Source organism: Pelophylax lessonae (genome assembly GCF_965119305.1).
Source record: "Pelophylax lessonae genome assembly, chromosome: 1".
Lineage (NCBI taxonomy): Eukaryota > Metazoa > Chordata > Amphibia > Anura > Ranidae > Pelophylax > Pelophylax lessonae.
This window is the reverse complement of record NC_138768.1, coordinates 97910351-97931558: the sequence shown is the minus strand read 5'-3', so window position 1 is coordinate 97931558 and position 21208 is coordinate 97910351. Positions and strand designations below refer to the sequence as shown.

At 41.2% G+C, this 21208-nt stretch overlaps 1 protein-coding gene across 1 annotated transcript in view; it reads right to left on the bottom strand.

The window, feature by feature from the left end:
* Positions 1–5354: 5354 nt before the first annotated feature.
* NDUFS4 (NADH:ubiquinone oxidoreductase subunit S4) overlaps positions 5355–21208 on the bottom strand; it is a 282562-nt gene continuing 266708 nt past the window's right edge. The window contains exons 4-5 of the mRNA XM_082262284.1: positions 13290–13363; positions 5355–5573 (exon numbers count right to left, since the gene is read on the bottom strand). Of these exons, the coding sequence (XP_082118410.1) occupies positions 5470–5573; positions 13290–13363 (178 nt within the window). The 3' untranslated portion in view covers positions 5355–5469. The remainder of the gene's footprint in view (positions 5574–13289; positions 13364–21208) is intronic.

Sequence of the window (21208 nt, the reverse complement as noted above, 5' to 3'; positions counted from 1 at the left end):
TTATAACCTGAAGAAAACTTCGTAACGAAGGCGAACTCGTGATGAGACCGAGTTTCTTCTAGTTTTGTTTTCTTAACTGGTTCTGTCAATGCAGATTGTTCAATGAGGCTCATTTTCTGTATTTCCTCATCCATCTCTTGTGGGTCATACCCTTTTTCCACGAATCTTCCTTTTAAAATCAATGCTTGTTCCTGAAAGTCTGTTTTTTCTGTGCAATTCCTTCTTATACGTCTGAATTGCCCTTTAGGGACTGCGTTGAGCCATGTAGGGTGGTGGCAACTGTCTAGGGCAATGAAGCCATTTTTGTCTGTCGGTTTAAAATAAGAACGGGTGGCAAATCTGTTACCTTTTCTAAAAATGGTTAGATCTAAAAAATTAATGGAACTTTTACTGTATTGATATGAGAATCGGATTCCCCAACTGTTACAGTTGAGGTTCTTCATAAACTTCTCAAGAGATTCTTCATCCCCCCGCCATATTAACAGTGTGTCGTCAATATATCTTCTCCATATCACTAGTTCCTTCACTTTTTCTGAAAAAATATTGCGATCTTCCCATAAGGCCATAAACAAGTTGGCCAAGCTTGGAGCAAACTTGGCCCCCATTGCAATGCCCGTTTTTTGTAGATAAAACTCGTGATTATAGTAAAAATAATTATGTTCCATCCCGAAGACAAGTAGGTCAAGAATAAATATTATTAATTGGCGGAAATGACGGCGCGCGCCTATCTCCCATCTCAAGTTGAAGCCCTATTGGAGGAAACGCGTCAGGAGGGAGGCGTGCCGTCATTGCGTCATCGGCGGTCCGTGCTGCAGCCGGACCCGATGCACCTAGAGATCCTCAGCCTGTCATTATATGATTTTCTGCCCGATCATTCAACCCAACTGTAAGTGCAAATCTGTATATCAATAAATTGCATATAAAAGGTAATGCACTATTAGTCCCATCCATTCTTTCATGTACTTTGGAACATCGCGGGGAGTCTATCACCCCAAAAGGATAGGAGACACACGTTGGCTTATACAGAGGGAAGAAAGTGTGAATGATTTCATCCATCCATGGTGTTAAGGAAGCATCCTCATGATCAGGATATTTAGAGGCTTGATTGTCTCTTACATCTGGTAAGAGGCTTGTATTTATCACCTGGGTGACCTTGCACGTGTGCAGGTGGAATTAGAACACTGGTTTTTCCATATTAGAATATCATTATCAGGCACTTACCTTCTTTCCGCCAGGTAAGGAGGCATTTCACCCGGTGGAGGGAACACTACATCATCACCTTGATTTTTAATTGGATTCTCTTCACCATTTTTCACATTTTGGATCACATTATTCAATGGACTTTTATTTTAATGTTTATTTGTATAGTCACATTGAGTGTTATTTGATAATTTTGTTTGTTCATTTTACACCTACTCACCCATCACTGTGATTTCGATTGGGTTTTTTTTTCCCATTTTTGTTATATATTGTTCAATATATGATTTTTCACATTTAAGAAAAGCGCACCATCACTTTTAAACATATACACGTCCTATCATCTGGTTGCAGCCTTTCACCTAATCAGCGCACCCCTTTCTTTTCAAGGTTTCTCCACATGTTGCTGCTCTGAAGACATCCTATAAGGTCCTATTGCGCTGATATCTAGTGCCACATAGAATAGCCCAATATGTCCTGGGCTACCCTCCGTGCCTGTTTTCAGGGGCACATATTTACACACTTGGTTTTCTTGTCGTATTCTACAGTCCTAATGGGAAGACATTTTATCCATCCTGTGATTTGACTTTATTTCACCTGATCCACGAATAGTCCTGTTAAACGCTATGCTCTTAAAGGAAACTAGGTTTCCTTTCCATCACGACTGCTGCAAAGCAGATTATAGCTAGAGCCTTGAAGACACTGTTACTTCATGTGGTTGCTACGAAAAATAGTCACCCTGTTGATAATAAATGGCAAGATGGCAATCCAGGACAAGGCAATGCACCAAAATCCAGCAAGCTTGGGTCGACCGATATTTTCCCCCTGATTTTGAAGCCTCCCTTGTGGAGCCTTAGCTGACCTGTTAACCACGTCAGTTGACTGTGCTCTTGGGACCGTGGCCGGTTTAATCCCAGAACCATCTTTTTCCCCTTACCCTTCCCTCCTGTCTTCTCCCATTCCTCCTTCTCTTTGTTTAAACAGAACATTGCTGTATAATCCACCAACTTTGCTTGGTTCTAGTTCTTCCCCTGGGCTATGGCTGGGGTGGGCCAACCAATTGTGGGTTCTCTATCTTCCTATACCTCTATTCTCGCTACTAGGTTGCTAAATGCCATCATTGGATAGACCATATTTTTTTATAAGTCAATTGACCTAATGTGTTGGGCTATTTGTTTTGACATGTTAACCGCATTTGATATTGTACTGCTCCCTGCGTAGAAGCATTATTTATGATAGCTGTTATTTTACGTGTGATGGCCTTTGAGCTAATAGATCTAATAAAATATTTGAATACTGAAAAGAACCAAAAAAAAAAAAAACAGGCAAATTGATTCAATTATATAACTGAATTAACATTTGTGAAATTACCACAAGGCACATTTGAGCAGAGCAGGCTGAGAATAAAGGGGGTTAAATAATTCCTATGCAGCATGGAGAAGAGGAGGAGCCAAGAGCGCCGGCCGTTCTGTACAAAATCATTGCTTAGAGCAGTAGGTAGAACAGGTTTGTAAAAGGCTAAGATTTTTTTTTTTTTTTTATCAATCACTTTACACTACTCTTTAAATTAAGACTTATTAAAAATCTATTTTTTAGTTCTGAATAAAATAAAGACAAGCTATACATTCCCATCAACCAATGGGTTCACCAAGGTTCAAGTGAGTGAGCAAATCTAAAGGCGGCAGATCAGGAGTTCTGACTTCTCTTGCTGCATGCTTGTACCAGGTCAGTAAATTAGACTGTGTTGAAGGCATATGAAGCTAGGCAACCAGCATTTTCAGAAAGAGGTCAGCACCAGCAGCCTCATTTCCATTAGGATAGATCTGCATTAGGGAAAGGGATCCTGTGTGTGTGTGTGTGTGTGTGTGTGTGTGTGTGTGTGTGTGTGTGTGTGTGTGTGTGTGTGTGTGTGTGTGTGTGTGTGATCGCTTGGTATAACAATAGACTTTTCATAAATATTATAGATCACCCAATTATTCGAGAGCAGTGGAGACTCACTGTTTTCCCTGGCTCACTGCAGCCATTTACAGTTCTGTATTAGAATCAGAATTTGATAGACTCCATGCATGTATATTACCAACAGCATGCCTTTAATATACAAGTTAAAGAGCCTGTGTCTATGAGCTTCATTGCAGATGCATTTGACCTGCTGGCCTGTATCTGCCCTGCTTCAAACTGCTTTTAGACTATTATAGACTTGTATGGGGAGACAACAGTTTTAAAGCTAACAAAAGTCTGTTGACACTGGCTCATATACCAACCAGTACTAGTACAAGGGAATCAAATCTACTCTCTTGCAGAGGTAGAAGCACTGGGATTGATTTACTAAAACTGGAGAGTGCAGCTCTGCATAAGAACCAATCGGCTTCCAGGTTTTTATGTCAAAGCTTAAGTAAACCAGTTTAAAATAGGCTATCATGCACAACTGCACCAAAAATTGTACTCTCCTTTTTTTAGTAAATCAACTCCACTGTCAGGATTTTCAGAATCCAACACTTTTAAGATGTGTTGAATTCTTGTTTTTCCCTGCTGTGTGCTGTGGTTCTACTCACCAGCTGTTATGTCAATAGTAGTGTTCCTGCAGAGCCCATGTTTAGTTGTGATTATCTGGTTTTGTATCAGGTTTACTGCTTCAGAATCCTAAAACAATGCCTCTAACTAGAGAAATACCTGTAGGAACCAAGAAAGGGAATGTAAAGAGTGGGTCAAGAAAGTAGGTGCAGCACTAGAAGGAAGAAGGGAAGCAGAGACAAAAGGCAAACTTTAACCACTTGCCGACCGCCGCAAGTACATATACTGCGGTGGTCAGCCCCGTGCAGGCAAAGTGACGTACCGGTACATCACTCGCCTGTGAGCCAATAGGGGGCGAGCGCACGCTCCCGCCCCCGCTCGTTCACGGACACCTCCGCGCCAGTGACTGGCGGACCCGATGACCGCCGGTCACTTGCAATCGTCAGTTACAGAGGGAGAAAGGCAGGCGGCTAATGTAAACAAAGCCGCCTGTCATTCTCCCCTGTGTAACAGCAGAGATCATACGGTCCTGATATGTAGGACCGTAGATCTCTGCTGTTACACACACACCCACATCCCTGCACAGTAAGAAACACGCCCCTAGGGACACACTTAACCCCTCCTTCTCCAATACAGTTAACCCCTTCCCTGCCAGTGTAATTTTTACAGTAACAGTGCATATGTATAGCACTGATTACTATAGTAATGTCACTGGTACCCCCAAAAGTGTCAAAAATGTCAGTCAAGGGTCCGATCTGTCCGCCGCAATGTTGCAGTCCCGCAAAAAAAAAAAAAAAAATCGCGGATCGCCGCCATTACTCGTTAAAAAAAAAAAAACAACAAAAATGACAAAAATCTTTCCCGTAGTTAGTAAACACAATAACCTTTGCGCAAACCAATCAAAATACGCTTATTGCGAGTTTTTTCTTCCAAACATATGTAGCAGAAAACAAATTGGCCAAAAATGTTAAAAAATTTTGATTTTTACATTTTTTTTGGGGAATTTCATATAAAAAAAATGTGATAAATAGTTATTTTTTCAAAACTTACGCTCTTTTTTTGTTTATGGCGCATGATCAAAAAATCGCACAGGTGATCAAATACCACCAAAAGAAAGCTCTGTTTGTGGGAAAAAAAAGGACGTCCAATTAGTTTAGGTACAGCGTCGCACGACCGCGCAATTGTCCGTTAAAATCACGCAGTGCCGAATCGCAAAATAGGGCCTGGTCAGGAAGGGGGTAAAATCCTCTGGGGCTTAAGTGGTTAAATCAATAGTAATATTCTGTAGTTGGGATGTATACTCCCAGATTAACAATATTCAGGGAGCATTGAACCAACTAAAAGGACAGTGCTAAGAGTACATTTACAGTGAGAGCAGAGTAAGAAAAGAAATAGAAAGGGATACAGACCAATGTAGCAGGGCTAGAACATAGCAGGAATTTCCCTTGATGGATTACTCAACGTCCCAGTAAATACTATGACTTTACTGAATGCTGCAGCTGATTTGGATTCGGCTATTACCGGACTTGGCGCTCAGGCGTTTCCTAGAGGTATGAACTCCATAAACCTCCTCTATATATAGATAAATTTATCAAAGGCTCAATTGGAAACTTCAAAAACATTTTAAATAGACACCACAAGATGTGTTTGTAGTTTAAAGGTCATATTTATTAGGAGATTAAGAGTTGTATTATACTTGTTCTATAAATACAGCACAGCTGACTTTGCTCACAGTCAGACTTACGGACGGCCAATAACAATTCATTTCGTGGATACCCGGGTCCGCTTGTTCCAAGAAAAGTTTGCACCATAAGACTTGGATTTTTGTTTTGGAATCCTCCTCTCGTCAACCTCATAACTCCATCCTATAAAAATATATATACTGTAGTATGATTATATGTAAACAAATGCAGAGCATAAGCTAAACATAGAAAATTAGCAGTAAGTGACATTTTTGAAAATGGTCTGTTATAGTGTATGCTGTTTGGCGATTCTATCTACCATCAAAGGGAACATTTATATACATGAATAACATAAACATACAAGCTGCATACTGTGATGAAATATAAATGATACGTTAAAGACTTAAGAGGTTTTCTATTTCCTACACAGAGGAGAATTTAACAAGTGCAATTACCCTAAGTTTTTATTTATAATGCACCCTAAATTTTCTGTAAAAGGGCTTTCCAGCTCAGTGTCTGTTATTTTCCTATTCAGGTTGTAATATATCAATATTTTTTTGTTATTGTAGAAAATGGTTACACTCTTTCAGTTTATTTTTACAACATATTTTTACATTATATTTATATTTTATAACTGTGTCCTGTTGGGAAGAATTCTCCTCATTTCCTATCCCAGAAATGCAAAAACTATAGTGACTATAGTGATACTTAAGCATTTAAAGCACACAACAAATTCACGTATGTAAGCATAAATGGGTATAGGTGCAGCCTTCTCCTAACTGGTGACCAATATGCTCATTCAACATCCACAACTTGACTTGTGTAATCTTCGTTTAGTCTCAATATTAGAAAGTACAATGTGTAAATTATTCCAACTGTGGTATCCCCTGTCCTCCACTGAAAGTATTTGTGCAGTTTATAGCTCCAACTTCTCTATAGAGGCAGAGGGGTCCTTCGACACAAAATAATGGTTGAACAGATGCCTGGACCTGGACCTGGGAGGGTACTGGACATAAGATGAAAGTATTGTTGTTATATAGAGTTTTCATTGATGTTCAGCTTTTATGATGCCTTAGGATTTAAGGGCTTTTATGCTTCCTACTTGGAAAGGCACTGTTTTCCTTCCACTCAGGGTCCTTCATTTCATGGAATTGCTGTGAGTCAGCCCACAATAACTACCTAAACCTTTAATAGAACTATTGAGCAGTTCAACCTTGTTCCTTATTGCTATATTTCTATGTTACCTTAGCACTTTACTGTTGCTATATTTTCTATTTTTTTATATATCTTGGAAGGAAAAAACTTAATAAAAAAATGACTGAAACAGATATTCTAGAGAGTCATTTAGTCTTACAATGAGAAGCCAGTAGGGTCTTGATGGTCAATCATAATCCTAAACATCAATCATACATACTAAACAGTAGACGGGTTGCTAGGAAGATAGTACAATTGACAGACTCTGCCCCCCCACCCCATGCCTTGTGGCCGATGGTTGTGGGGGTCTGCGGCAGGGGGCTTATTGGAATCTGGTAACCCCCTTTAACAACGGGCCACCAGATCCCGCCCCCCCCCTTTGTAAATGATTATGGGGTAGATTGTACACCTACCCATTCACCAAAAAAGTGTCAAAAAGTAAGAAAAACCCAGAGACCGTTTGAGAAATCCATTATTAAAAAAATTAAAAAAAACCAGTGTCACCTGATGTAAATCTATAGTTAATTATGACGCCGGGCTCTGCTGGAACCCGATAACGAAAAAAAAAAAAAAAAAAAGAGCTCCATTCCCGAGCACGGCTGGTCGATGAATGCCTCCTTTGCCATTTGACAGTTCTTATATAGGTAAGGGTGGGGCTACCTGGTAGCCCCGCCCCCTAATGACATCATTGACCCAGTATGCAATTCTTTCAACAAAGGATTCATCAAAAACCATCTCTGGGTCTTTCTTAGTTTTTGGTGAATGGGTAGGGGTACTATGTACCCCATTCACATAGATGGAAGGGACCTGGATCTGGGGGCCCCCTTGTGAAAGGGGGCTTTCAGAGTCCGATAAGCCCATTGCCCGCAGACCCCCACAACCACTGGCCACAGTCATGGGGATGAGGCCCTTGTGGAAGGAGAGGAAGGAAGCCGCTCAGGTGCATATGTCTGAACCCGGTGCTGGTCGGATCCGCCATCCAGGAAAGTGCAATTAGAAATGTAAGACCGCACTCAGGGTTAAATGAAAACGATAATCCTTTTATTCCTCAAAACATGTTGCAGACCGACAGTGTATACAGGAACAGACGTGTCCGGAGGTTGACGCGTTTCACGACTTGGAATGTCGCTTACTCATAACCACACTGAATGATGGCAGAGACTGGCTGATATTAATAGGAGGAGAAACAAACGGAAGCTAATTAGTGTGATTGCTCACAGAATGTGCCCTTGATTTGGTAGATCTTGAAAAAAGCCAGTCAATCTGTGATCACGCAGCTTGGACAATTAGTGACACATGAAGAAACCACTACAGTGTATCAAACAAACATTTAAAAATTTCTTATATATACACGTGTAAAGTACAAGACTGAACAGATGTATATATAATGGAATAGATTGTACACCTACCCATTAACCAAAAAAGTGTCAAAAAGTAAGAAAAACCCAGAGACCGTTTGAGAAATCCACGGGACACAGCCGAGGACTGATCAGAGTAGCGGCTCACTGCCGGTACCACATGAGCCGCATCACAGCAGGTCACATGACAGTTGTACACAATGGATGGCTTCCTTTCAAACTATACAATGTGTAATTGCCAGTTGTAATTGGTCAATTTAATCATATGGTACAGACAGGGCCAATAACAGCCCATCTGTATCATGTGATTAGCTTTGACCAATCACAGCTATTTGCAAAAACAGACTGAATGTTTGTTTTATTCAGTAAAATGCTTGCTTGTAGCAATGCAATACACTGAAATACAAAAAACAAAATCCTGATGACTTCCCCAGAGCAGTATAATGTTACTATGGTAACATTATATTGCCCTGGTCAAAGGGTATTTAAAAAAAAAAAATCATTAAAATAAAAAAATGATAATTTTTTTCCCTACTGTCACCCACCAGTGTCCTTTATCACCACCACACTAGTAAATTTGTGAAAATAATTTTATATATATATTTATTTTTTTAATATATATATATATATATATATATAAATTTTTTTTTTTTTTTTTTTATTTCATTTTCCAAAAAAAAAAAAAGCCAAAATTACAAGTTCAAAAAATCCACCATACCTCTTACTAAGTACCTTGGGTGGTCTACTTTCCAAAAAGGGGTCATTTGGGGGGTATTTCTACTGTTCTGGCATTTTAGGGCCTCAAGAAATGAGATCCGTCGGTACATAAGGATTGATCGATTTTCAGATGAGGCGGGTAAATATTGAACACATCATTTTTCTAGGTAAATATATTTTTAAAAGTGCTATTGACATGAAAGTTTCACCACATGTCGGTAACAACCCATGCAGTCCATACATACAAAGTAGGGATAGACCGATATGTTTTTTTCAGGGCTGATACCGATATTTTGTTCACAACATATCACTATCGGCTGATATTTCGTACATTTAAAGTTTTGAAAAATAAAGAATGTTTATTTTTGTTTAATGCTTAATGGCTGGCTTGCTGGCATCCTGTGGTGGGTGGCTGGCTGGCACCCTGTGGTGGGTGGCTGGCTGGCACCCTGTGGTGGGTGGCTGGCACCCTGTGGTGGGTGGCTGGCTGGCACCCTGTGGTGAGTGGCTGGCTGGCACCCTGTGGTGAGTGGCTGGCTACCTGTGGATGGTGGCTGGCTGGCTACCTGTGGATGGTGGCTGGCTGGCTACCTGTGGATGGTGGCTGGCAACCTGTGATAGGTGGCTGGCTGGCACCCTGTGGGGGGTGGCTCGCTGGCACAGGGGTGGCTGGCTGGTACATCGTCTGTGGGAAGCTGGCTGGTACAGGGTCTGTGGGCGGCTGGCTGGAACAATGCCTGTGGCTGGTACAGTGCCTGTGGGCGGCTGGCTGGTACAGTGCCTGTGAGGCGGTCTGTCTGGCACCTTGTCTATGGGTGGCTGTCCGACTGGCACCCTGTGGTGGGTGGCTGGCTGTCTGGCACCCTGTGGTGGGTGGCTGGCTGTCTGGCACCCTGTGGTGGGTGGCTGGCACCTTGTGGTGGGTGGCTGGCTGGCACAGGGGCTGTGGGTGGCTGGCTGGTACAGGGCCTGTGGGTGGGTGGCTGGCTGGAACAGGACCTGTGGCTGGCTGGCACCGGGCTGCTGTGGGTGCGTGTATGGCTGTGATACACTCCCGCGAGACTAGTCTCGACTCCAGACGAGGCTGTCCAAGATGAGGGAGGCAGCCTAAGGAGGCAGAATGATGTCACAAAAATATCGGCAATATCGGCCAGTTCCGGGGCCAATACCAATATATCGGGAAAAGTGCCTATCAGCTGGCGATAATCGGGCTATCCCAAATACAAAGAAACCAAAACAAAAATGTTTGTTAAAGAAATTACATAAATTAGGTTATATGTAAAAAAACGCAATGACGCATGAAAAAATATTGAACATATGAAGAAAGTGCAAAAAGGCATGGAAAGCCAAGACAGCAGCTGAAATCTCTCAGTGATTACTGTATTTATCGGCGCATAACACGCACCTCAATTTTAGGAGGGAAATTTCAGGAAAAAAAAGTTAAATTTGAAATAAACAGCTTTGAACTCAGAACTTTTTTTTTTTCAAATGCAGCCTCACCAGTGCCCATGAATGCAGCCTCATCAATGCAGTGTCCATAAATGCAGCCTCGCCAGCGCAATGTCCTCTATTACAGCCTCGCCAGCGCAGTGTCCTCTATTGCAGCCTCGCCAGCGCAGTGTCCTCTATTGCAGCCTCGCCAGCGCAGTGTCCTCTATTGCAGCCTCGCCAGCGCAGTGTCCTCTATTGCAGCCTCGCCAGCGCAGTGTCCTCTATTGCAGCCTCGCCAGCGCAGTGTCCTCTATTGCAGCCTCGCCAGCGCAGTGTCCTCTATTGCAGCCTCGCCAGCGCCATTGCATAGAGCAGGGATGGGCCGGGCCGAGGAGTGGGAGGACGAGCGGCCGCTGTCATCTGAAGTCCTGGCGCCTATGATAGACGTCACACGTCCCGGCCACTGTGCTGTCCATCATAGGAGGCGGGACTTCCTATGACCGCGACCGCTCATCCTTCCTTCTCCTCAGCCCAGCCTGTTTTTTATATATCGGCGTATAACACGCACTGCTGCTTTGCCCTCCATTTTTAGGAGGAAAAAGTGTGTGTTACACGCTGATAAATACAATATAAAGCAATCCTCCCCCTTGTCATTGCAAATTAATATCAGCTGGTTCAGTCTCAACTGATGGCCTATAAAAAGGTGCCGCATAACCAAGGTGTCACACAAGAAAAATCTCATGAAAGACCTCTCTAAAGATCTTAACCACTACCCGCAAACCAACATACCTGTACGTCGGCTTGCAAAAGTGCTTGCACGTGGATGATGCCTGCAGCTGCAGGCATCAACCCAGTACCATTTTTTAGAGCCGGCATTCAGCTTTCAGGAGATAACAGCCGATGGACGTTCCCCCTTCCTGCGGCTCTGCCCGTCCCCCGGCTGGTTGGAGTCTCGAACAAAGCCAGATTCAACGTCACTTCCACTTTATATAAAACATTTGTTTTATATACTTTTCTTTATCCAAAGCAACCACAGCTCCTCCTTTATCCGCAGGACGAATTACTAGGTCTTTCCTTTCTAATAAATGTTTCATACCTATTTTTGATTGTATATCCTCCCTTATCTTACGCATCCTAAATTTTCTCTAGGTCCTGTATTACCAGATCCCTAAATACAGATATATGCGAACCGTTAACAGGAGGATTAAATACAGATGCATTTATTAGATTCATCTGTTCATAGATAGAAGTCCTAGGGTTTTGATTAGAAATAGGATTGTGCATAAAATTCTTAATACTTAATTGGCGTGTGAATTTTTTGATGTCAATAGATGTTTGAAATGTATTTAATTTAGCCCTTGGTGCAAATTTAAGTCCTTTGTTTAGTACTAGAACGTCTTTTTTATGCAATGCACTAGAGCGGAGATTGAAAATACCTTGGATTTTTGTATTGTATTTTATTATTTGATTGTCCACTATACTTACTTTCGTTGTGTCTTTCTATATGTCCCATTTTTCGCCTATACCAAAGGGAGTCGTCACTTGTAGCAATACAGTGTGAGGTATTCTGTTTGTTTACATTTGAACAACGGAAGTGATGTATCAGCCTATGATAAAATGGAGGTCAAAAGCGGAAGTGACATCCCGCCATTAGACTTTATACAAGAACCTATTAGACTGAACACTAGAGGCCCCAGATGAGCATTGGCTAGAAATGCTTTGGGCGGAGTGTGACGTCACACCACAGCGATCGTGTGTTGTGGTGGCGTTTTACATGTTAGCGACCCATACTTTTTATTGTACTCATGTTAACCGGGATGTTATTCATTAAATGGATTTCGTGACAGATTGTCTTGGTATATTGATGGTTATATGGAGAGAACGAGATGTGTAATTCTTTGTTGCTAAAGACTCGCATTACAGGATGCTTGAAGCTATGGCTATGATGATAAGCGTCTTATAATCATCTATCTGGTGAGTTCGCATTGCATTGGGTGACAGGAGTGGAACACTGAAGTCTGTGTTTTTCTTAGGACACCACGGGTGATTTCCCCTCTCTGTTGCATACGTTTTTAACTCTTAAATACTACACCATGAGATTTTTATTTTTCATGCTTATTCCTCATGTGTCACCTCATGAGAGACACTGAAGTTAAAACTGACACTTTCGTACACTCTATTTTGTGCATCCACCAGGTACAGTTTGCTTTTGGAATTGGAGGTACTTCTGTGACTTACCCAATTTCAAGGACCCCATTTGTTATGGACTAATAACCCTCTATTATGTTTCTAAGAATTATTTTTTGAGTGCTGCAATGTGGTATTTATTATTTGATTGAAGAATTTGTGTTATCTCTTCTTTAATTGCAAGCAGCTACATATTTGATCCTGCGCTGGTCTTTAGATTGATATTATCTACCACATGTGACTAGTTTCTCCATACAGGAGGCATCTTGAAGCTGTCATTACCAACAAAGGATTTTGTACGAAATATTAAATACATTTCAGTTTGCATGTTCAATACTTTTTCCCCGTGTCATTCCATTACACAACTTAATTTCTGAACTTATTTATTTTGGTTTCTTTATATGTATGGATTGCATGCGTTGTTACCAACATGTGGTGCAAATTTCATGTCAATACCACCTTTAGAAATAGATTTACCTAGAAAAATAGTGACGTGTTCAATACTTATTTTACCTGCTGTATATACTATAGTTTGTGGGCTCTATATCTTTCCTACAGACAAAATAAAATACACTGATGTTGGGTTGTGTTCACCAAAGAAATGTAGCAGCATCCATTTTGGGCTAAATTTAAGAAGAACAATTATATTTTTTTGCAAAAACTTCTAACAAACAAAGAAAACCTTTTTTTTCCAAAAGTTTCAGTGTTATTTCATTTATTTAGCAAAAAAAAAAAAAAAACCGTAGTAATTAAATATCAGCAAAAGAAAGCTCTATTTGTGTGAAAAAAAATGATAAAATGTTTGGGTAGAGTGTTGCATAATTGAGCAATGGTCAACAGCACTGAAAGCTAAAAATTGGCCTGGGCAGGAAGGGGATAAAAGTGCCCAGTATTGAAGAGGTTAAGAACAACCAGAATCTGCTGCACATTCCTCAACTGGCAGAATTTAAAAGCAAGGACACGGAAAATAAACTTAAAAAGTGATTACAACTATAATTTGAGTGTTACTTACCATTCTTTTCAGCAAAAGCAATGGCGTCTTCTTTGGAGGTGAATGAGAGGACCATGTTAGATAAGGGATCAGCACTACAAAAAGAAAAAAAAATATGATAAATAGAAGTTAACTATTTTACCATGAAGCCTAAAGTTCTGCCAATGCAAAAAAAGAAGATCTGTAAAGTACACGGTTCCAATTTATATGCAGTACGTGAAAAAAAAAAAAAAAAAAAGTTTTGATGCAAATACGTTACAATACAAATTACATGTTTTTAATAACCATGTAGGATAATGCAGAGTGAAAAAAAAAATTCAGATGTGCAATCGTCATCAGACAATGTACATTTGTCTAGTGAGGTAATGTGATCCTTGGTGTGGCTTCAATCTGAGCAGGCCTTTATTCTCACATGTAGCATGGACAGACTGAATGGTCAGTAGATCCAGAGATCTAAGAGGTAAATTATGTTGTTTGCAGCTTACAAGCCTCCTATTGGTTGTTAATGTTGAACATCATTTTTCAAGTGAATCTATGCTTTGTCTATGCAAGGTTCACTTTGAGGAAGACCTCCACAGACACAATGTATACTCAGCTTACTTTTGCTGAAATGAAAGCTGCGTGTAAGTTTTAAGCAACCAGGGTCATGGCATATACAGGCTATGAAGTACCCATCGGACACTATAGATTCAAGGTCAAGTCACATATTCATCAATATCTGAAAGTATCAAGGACTTCTTTTGGCTTTTGCTGCTGAGCAATCAGAGGAGTGAAGGAAGGTAAGCATTGGATATATCACAAACTTCAGTTGTCTTTCTGGATTTTTAATTTTTTTTTTTTACTGCATCTACTAATTATTTTATTTTAGCTTTCACTAATTACAATCTTTGCTTGTACATTTTTTTTTTTTGTAGGGACCATCGCTGGGCAAAACCTTACCCCTCCTTTACGTTTAATCCACTCAGTGTGCGTTTTTCCAATACCTTGAGAGGTATATACTCATTAAATGCTGGCCAGTCCCTTGTGCTGATGTCATTACCTAGGTTCGTCTTCTAGATTCTGATCCTGCTGCTGGACAGCCAATTGGAAGTGTCCACAACATGCAGGTAGTGACACAAGTGAAAAAAGGGAATTATGTATATTTTAAATTTTTTTTTTTTTTAAGATTGTATGCCAAAAGGGGCATTTGAAGTGATACTAAAGTCTTGTTTATTTTATTTTATTTTTTTTTGTTTTAAAATAACAAACATATCACACTTGCTCTGTGCAGTGGTTTTGCACAGAGCAGCCAAGATCCTCCTTTTCTCAGGTCCCTTGCCGACCCCTCCCTCCTGCATAGTGCCCCCACATCAAGCAGCTTGCTATGGGGGCACCCGAGCCGAGGCACTGCTTTGTGTGTCCATTCAGACATTAAGCTGTGGCTTGGCCCTGCCCCCTCGCTCTCCTCATTGGCTCACTGACTTTGCCAGCAGCGGGAGCCAACAGTGCCCACTGTGTGTCTGAGCCAATCAGGAGGGAGAGTCCCGGACAGCCAAGTCTCTCTTGCAACATCGCTGGATCGAGACGGGGCTCAGGCAAGTGTAAGGGGGGCTGCTGGACACAAGGTTTTTCATCAATGCATAGAATGCATAAGGATACAAATCCTTCTGCCTTTAGAACCACTTTAACCTGGAGAGTAGCTTAAATTATATGCTCTGTATGATTGCATCAAGCGGACACACATTAGGGAAGATATTATTGGATAAATAGGCACTGGTATAAAAATGTATATTGAGAATTTCTGCAGAAAAAAGCTCCTCCAAATTATATCAGAAATGCATTTCTATCTGTGGATTTTCTGACTGTTGTATGAGGAGCAGTGTACACTGAAAAATCTGCCTATACATGGTTCATTTACTCAATATGCAAAGGTTTGTAACTGGTTTACTTTAGGAATTGTGAGGATGATCCCACCGTCTATGGTTAAGCACCATATCATAGCGGCCAACACTATGGCGCATGGGTTGTTACTGAACACACTCTTTTGGGAAACACTATGAACAAGCTGTGTTAAGAGTGGAAGCATCAAAACAAATATTCAGTTCCTTTTGTACATTCAATGCTTCAATAACACTTGATATGACTAGTAGCAATATTGGAGTGCAGTCATCTCACTTTGTCCCAAGGCAGTAAATGTAGACATGGTTGACCAATACTCTTACTGCTCTGCCAGGCTGTAGGCCACATCACTTTTGTGATGTCTGCTATACTAAAAGCTCGGGGATGTTTCAGAAGCCAGGTCTGAGACACAGAAATAATTGTAGTCTGTGAAAATGCAGTCTGAATTGCCAGTTTAAGCAGCTCTGGGTGGCATAGGGGTTGCCGAAAACCAGAAGTCTGGTTAAACAATACATTTAGGTAAGCAGCAGTTAATATAACTTGTTTGATGGAAACAAAGAAGGGGCTCAATAAAGGTGAGGTGGAGAAGGCAGACCTTGATTATGCCCTCCATTGTTTATTATAACAACATAACACAGTTAATCTTCTGTAACAAAATTACCCACGCTAAAGCCATTTCCATATGTACTATGTTTGGGTTCAATGTACACAAAATAATTAGAAAATGAATTGTGAATGGATAAGATATGTCTAGGTTATGAAAAATGTAATCTTATACTACAAAGAAAATGAAAGTCCATAAAGAACAACCTGCCTCAAATCAGGTGAAGACAACACAAACAATGGCAGACAGGCAATAAAGTAATAAACATAACATGGCTGGTAAAGCAAATTTAGGCCATGTGTGGTGTTACAGTTTACCAATGTTCTCCTTTTTGTCAAAAAGTACAGATGCAAACAATTTTTTGGTTTTAATTTTCTCTCTGAGTGTCTCACTGACACATGGGGGTTGATTTACTAAAACTGGAGAGTGCAAAATCTGGTGCAGCTGTGCATGGCAGGCAATCAGCGTCTAACTTAAACTTGTTCAATTGAGCTGTGACAAAAAAAAAAAAAACCTAGAAGCTGATCTGTTTCTATGCAGAGCTGCATCAGATTACTTTTTCCCCATCATCCTAGGTGCCCTGCAACACTAGCTGCAATGTTGGACACTGCAGCTAGCAAGCAGACTGCTGCTTTGATACCAAATCAGGGCAAACACTGGCAAGAGGAATGCATGTCAGTCTCACCTCCCTCTGCACTCCTTGTGCCAGTGCTCGACTTGGGCAAGTATTGGGAGGCAGTGTGCCGATATCGGGAAGTGCCCTGTTCGACATTGCAGCTAGCAGTACAGGGTATCTAAGAAGATAGGACAAAGTATTCTACTAAATGTACTCGCCCCAACAGAAACTGAATACCGTAAAAAAATAGTGATACTACCCCCCACCCACACTATTATGTATCCTGTGCTCCATTTGACCATCTTTGGGGCCCGGGAAAGGCATAGCCACTGGGTAGAGGTGAGGGACACGCGTCCGCTCTTCTCCCCTTCTATTTGCTGACCCAGTAGTGACATGTGATGTAACTTTCAGGTCCCAGATGACAGTTTCCCTGATCATCATGGCCGTGAAAGAATGTAACGCAGTGCAATGTGCATCGCGTTACATTCAGTGGAGCACAGGGGAGACATGCAGGGTCTTTTAGACCCTGCATGTCTCATTAAAGAAAACTTGTCACCAAAAAGCTTTTGGTCCCCTATGTAATGGAAAAAAAATTGTTCTTTTAATTGTAAAAAAATTAAAGTTACACCCAAACACATAAAATCACACACGTACAAACTTACAAATGCACGTGCCAGGGCGCCTACGCCTGAAAAAGGGGACTGCAATACACGTTACATACTTCCGGAATGAGAGCAATAATCTAGCACTAGATCTCCTTCGTAGCGCTAAACTGATGACCTATAGGTGGCTTTTTAAAGCGTCACCTATGGAAAATATAGGGTACTGAAATTTGTCAGCATTTCATGGCGCACGCAAATTGAAGGTTTGACATTGCGTTTTTTTGTGACCCCTGAAATAAACTTGTTTTTTATTGAAATATTACATTTTCAGTAATATGTGACAAAAAATTGTAACTACCACTATTTTATTCTCTAAGGCAGGCATGTCCAACCTGCGGCCCGGAACCTCAGGCAATGCGGCCCACTGCCCTCTGACAATTTTTGCTGGGGAGGAAAGAAGTCAGGTCGGGGGCATGGCCACAGCAGCTTCCAACTAACGGTAGGCAGAGGCTGCCTCAGAGGGGGGGAGCATGTGCAATGTTTCTGACTCCTACCACCATGACCACTTGAAATCACTGAGGTGGTCATGGTGGTTAGTGTTCCTTTATTATCATTAAGAAGAAGTAAACCTCTGTATACGGATTCAATTTCATTTGCTCATCCTCTAGTTGTGTTAAATTAGTGCGGGGACCGCGGTGGCGTGGGAAGGGCACGACGGCATTTTTTTACTTATTTACCTTAACTAGAGTATATATTTTATTTGCGGCCCGAGAAAATTTCTCTACACTCAATGTGGCCCAGAGAAGCCAAAAGGTTGGACACCCATGCTCTAAGGTGTCCGCTTTCAGAAAATATATAAAGTTTGGGGGTTTTATGTGATCTTAAGGCCCAAAATTATTTTTTACACGCGTGAAATAAAACGCAAAACCAGCACTGGCTGTGAAAGGGTAACATGTTTCACCTGTAAGCTTTGTTAGTTTAAAGAAAAAAAAATGGCTCCTAGATTCAAAGAAAATTTGTCAAGCCCTGTTTAAATGTGACACCAGTCAGCCAATCAAGACAATGTAATGGGATGCAATAACTGCAGATAAACATAACTGATTAAAAGCCATTGATAAAACAAATTATTTGGCAAATTAGATTTCACTTTTTTCTTATTGATAAATCAGTTAAGAAATGATTGGTAAATCATTGCTATCGATTACTCCAATTACTCCTTAACCACTTTGTAGGCAGACACCATCTGCTGGCCTAAAGATGGAACTGCAAAGCATATATGGTCCAGTGTGCCTATTACATTGCTGAGTGACAGTAGCCTCATCATAGAGAAAAGTCTTCCTCCTGATCATTGTGAGTTTATGCAGGTGTCCGCTATAATTTAGGACTTTAAGAACTCTGCCTGATTTGTCATCTATCATGACTATCTGAAAACCACCTGTCCTTTGTGCTACATCGGTCGTTAAAATTCTACCTCAGCATTGCTTGACCTAATCGATTGGGATCCAACTTGTGAGACCCCCAGCCGCTTAACATGCGAAATTCCATTTTAGTTAATGAGAGCGGTCTTAATTAGCACTACCTCAAAGCGAATTCTATCTTAATTGATGTGATTTGTATCCGACATTACAGGAAGATTACCCAGGCATTCCTAGAAGTTGATTCAAAGTCGCACTTATGTAGCCTGGCCAGGTCGCAGTAGTGTGAACAGAGCCTAAAAGTTTACACCCATTATCAATGATGGGATTCTTTGCTTTGGTATCTTGTCACCTTGTAAATTTGTACCAGAGTGGATGTTATCCAGTACAATTCATACCTCTAAGACCCCTACAACTAGTGACACAGATAGTTCACACAAACCCGAAATATAAACAATGTTCAGGCTTGTATAATCTAAAGGTTTCAATAATCAAAACAAATATGTAGAATACTGTAAATTATTATTGGTCAGATAAGTAGCAGATGGGGTTGTTAATCAGTTTCAGCTGCTTTGGTGTTTATGAAATTAACAGGGGCGCTAGATGGGCAACAATGAGACGACCTTCAAAACAGAATGATTTTACAGGTGGAAGCCACTTACATTTTTTTGCCTACTCATCTTTTCTGACTGTTTTTCACTAGATTTGCATTTGACTAGGATCAGTGTCACTACTGGTAGCATGAGGAGATACCTAGACCCTATAGAGCAGTGATGGCGAACCTTGGCACCCCAGATGTTTTGGAACTACATTTCTTATTATGGTATAAATACACCTAAAAGGTGTACAGAGCCACGCTCATCTAAAGTGCACAGTGTAATTAAAATTGTCAAACATAGTGAACCATTGACAAATATGGATATAAATATAAAGTGCTTCAACAATTAAAGTGCATAAACAGATATAAAGTGCATCAGCAATAAGTGAGTGAATCATAAATAAAGCCCCATACACCAACAAAGTTGAGTGCAGTCTCTAAAGGATGATTCTTCCACATGTAATCAACTCTTCATTCCCTTCACCACATGGACACCCAATGTGTGGAAATGCTTACCAGAAGGCACCGACCACCTTAGTTATAGGGGGTTAATGCAAGCAGAATAGTAATCAGAATCCAGAGTAGGTCTGAGCCCTCCTGAAGGATCCACCTTACAATTGCCAGTGTCCAAATATGCTCCACACTCCTTAGCCAACCCCACTCTCCTCAGCGGTATAAAATAAAGGAATGGCCAAAATGGTGAAGTACGCTCAAGCAATTTATTAAAAGTAAGGTAGATACACTTACATTTAGACAGGTAAAAATGGGCATTTCAGTCAAACAAAGTCTGGGGATGACGAGTATCGCTTCAACATCTCAAAGCGTCTCATCCGATCCCGGAAATGGCATAACAGTGTGATTGCATTCCAAAAGTCCCTTCTGTGTTATCAGTGGGTCAGAACAAGCTGTTCCAAAAAGTATATAATCTTGTGGATGATAATCAGCCAGTATCCAGTGAAATGTGATTCGCCACACTCCCTGTCCTACTGACGAAGTCAATCACATGACGTAACGTGTATAGGGGGTGGAGCCTGCTATCGGATGTCTCCTCGCTCTGCATCTCAGTATTGAAAGGATTTTGTTATCAAGCCCGCACAGCTGATTGTGCCTGAAAATGTGAGTTGGATATCTATTGTATTTTTTGCCCTAATGAAGCTATACATACAGAGAGCACTAGATTTATCCCTATTTTTAGTCTCGTATTGGAGAAATCGCTAAGGGCAGTGAGTGTGGAGGATCGAGTGAGTGTGAGCAGCCAATTTTACGTGGGGGAGGATTTTTGATTTCTGAAGCTTCACTCTCAAGCACCAGCACTTTCTGGCTTTTGTAGTCCATATCTTGACATTTTTGCATGGACTTTCATATATTTAATTTTATATATATTTGAGGTTTTGGGATTTTTGCACAAGTTTGAATATTCTAATTGTTTTTTTATACATTTATCTTGTGCGATTTTAAGGAACAATATTTTTATGCATGATTTATATTCATATGAATTGTGATTTTATATATCTATGTATGGCACTTACTAATGTTGCACATTTAACATTCATTTATTTGTAAGTGGCGCTGCACTTTTCTTTACTAGTGTACAAGCTGGTACCAAGGTTTAGGGCAGTATGCAACCAGGGATGAGAAATCATCAGGCAAGAAGGCTGTTCTGGGCATTCAAGCGTCGGGACATATTACTCCAAACATTAGAACCACTCCAGCAGCACCAGTTTTCAGCCTCTCAAAGTTTTACAGGCTGCAGGCAGCAGGGCTGGATGGCTGCACCTGTGCCTTTCTGCCCACATGAAAACGTCAGTCTCGTGTACAGGCCTAAACGCTCAGTGTGTGTGAGACATCTCCAACAAAAGCAAACGAGAATACATTTTGCCAAAATCATACAATGCACGTGTCAAACACAAGGCCTGCGGGACGGATCCAGCCCACCAGGCCATTTCATGTGCCCCTCACACCTCTCCTGACGCAGCGGCACCCCTCTCGTGTCTGCCCCCACCATGTCTCAGCAGTTGGCAGCAGAGAGGACGACAGAACTCCTCAGTCAGATCCTGCTCTTTTCTGTGCAGCCGCAAAGAGGATTGGGCACCCCCCTCGTCTCGGCCCCCACCATGTCTCAGCAGTCGGCAGCAGAGAGGACGGCATAACTCCTACATATCCTGTGCCTCTCTCTGCAGCAGCAGCACCCCTTCATCTGACTTCCCTGGTCTCAGCAAACTCCAGC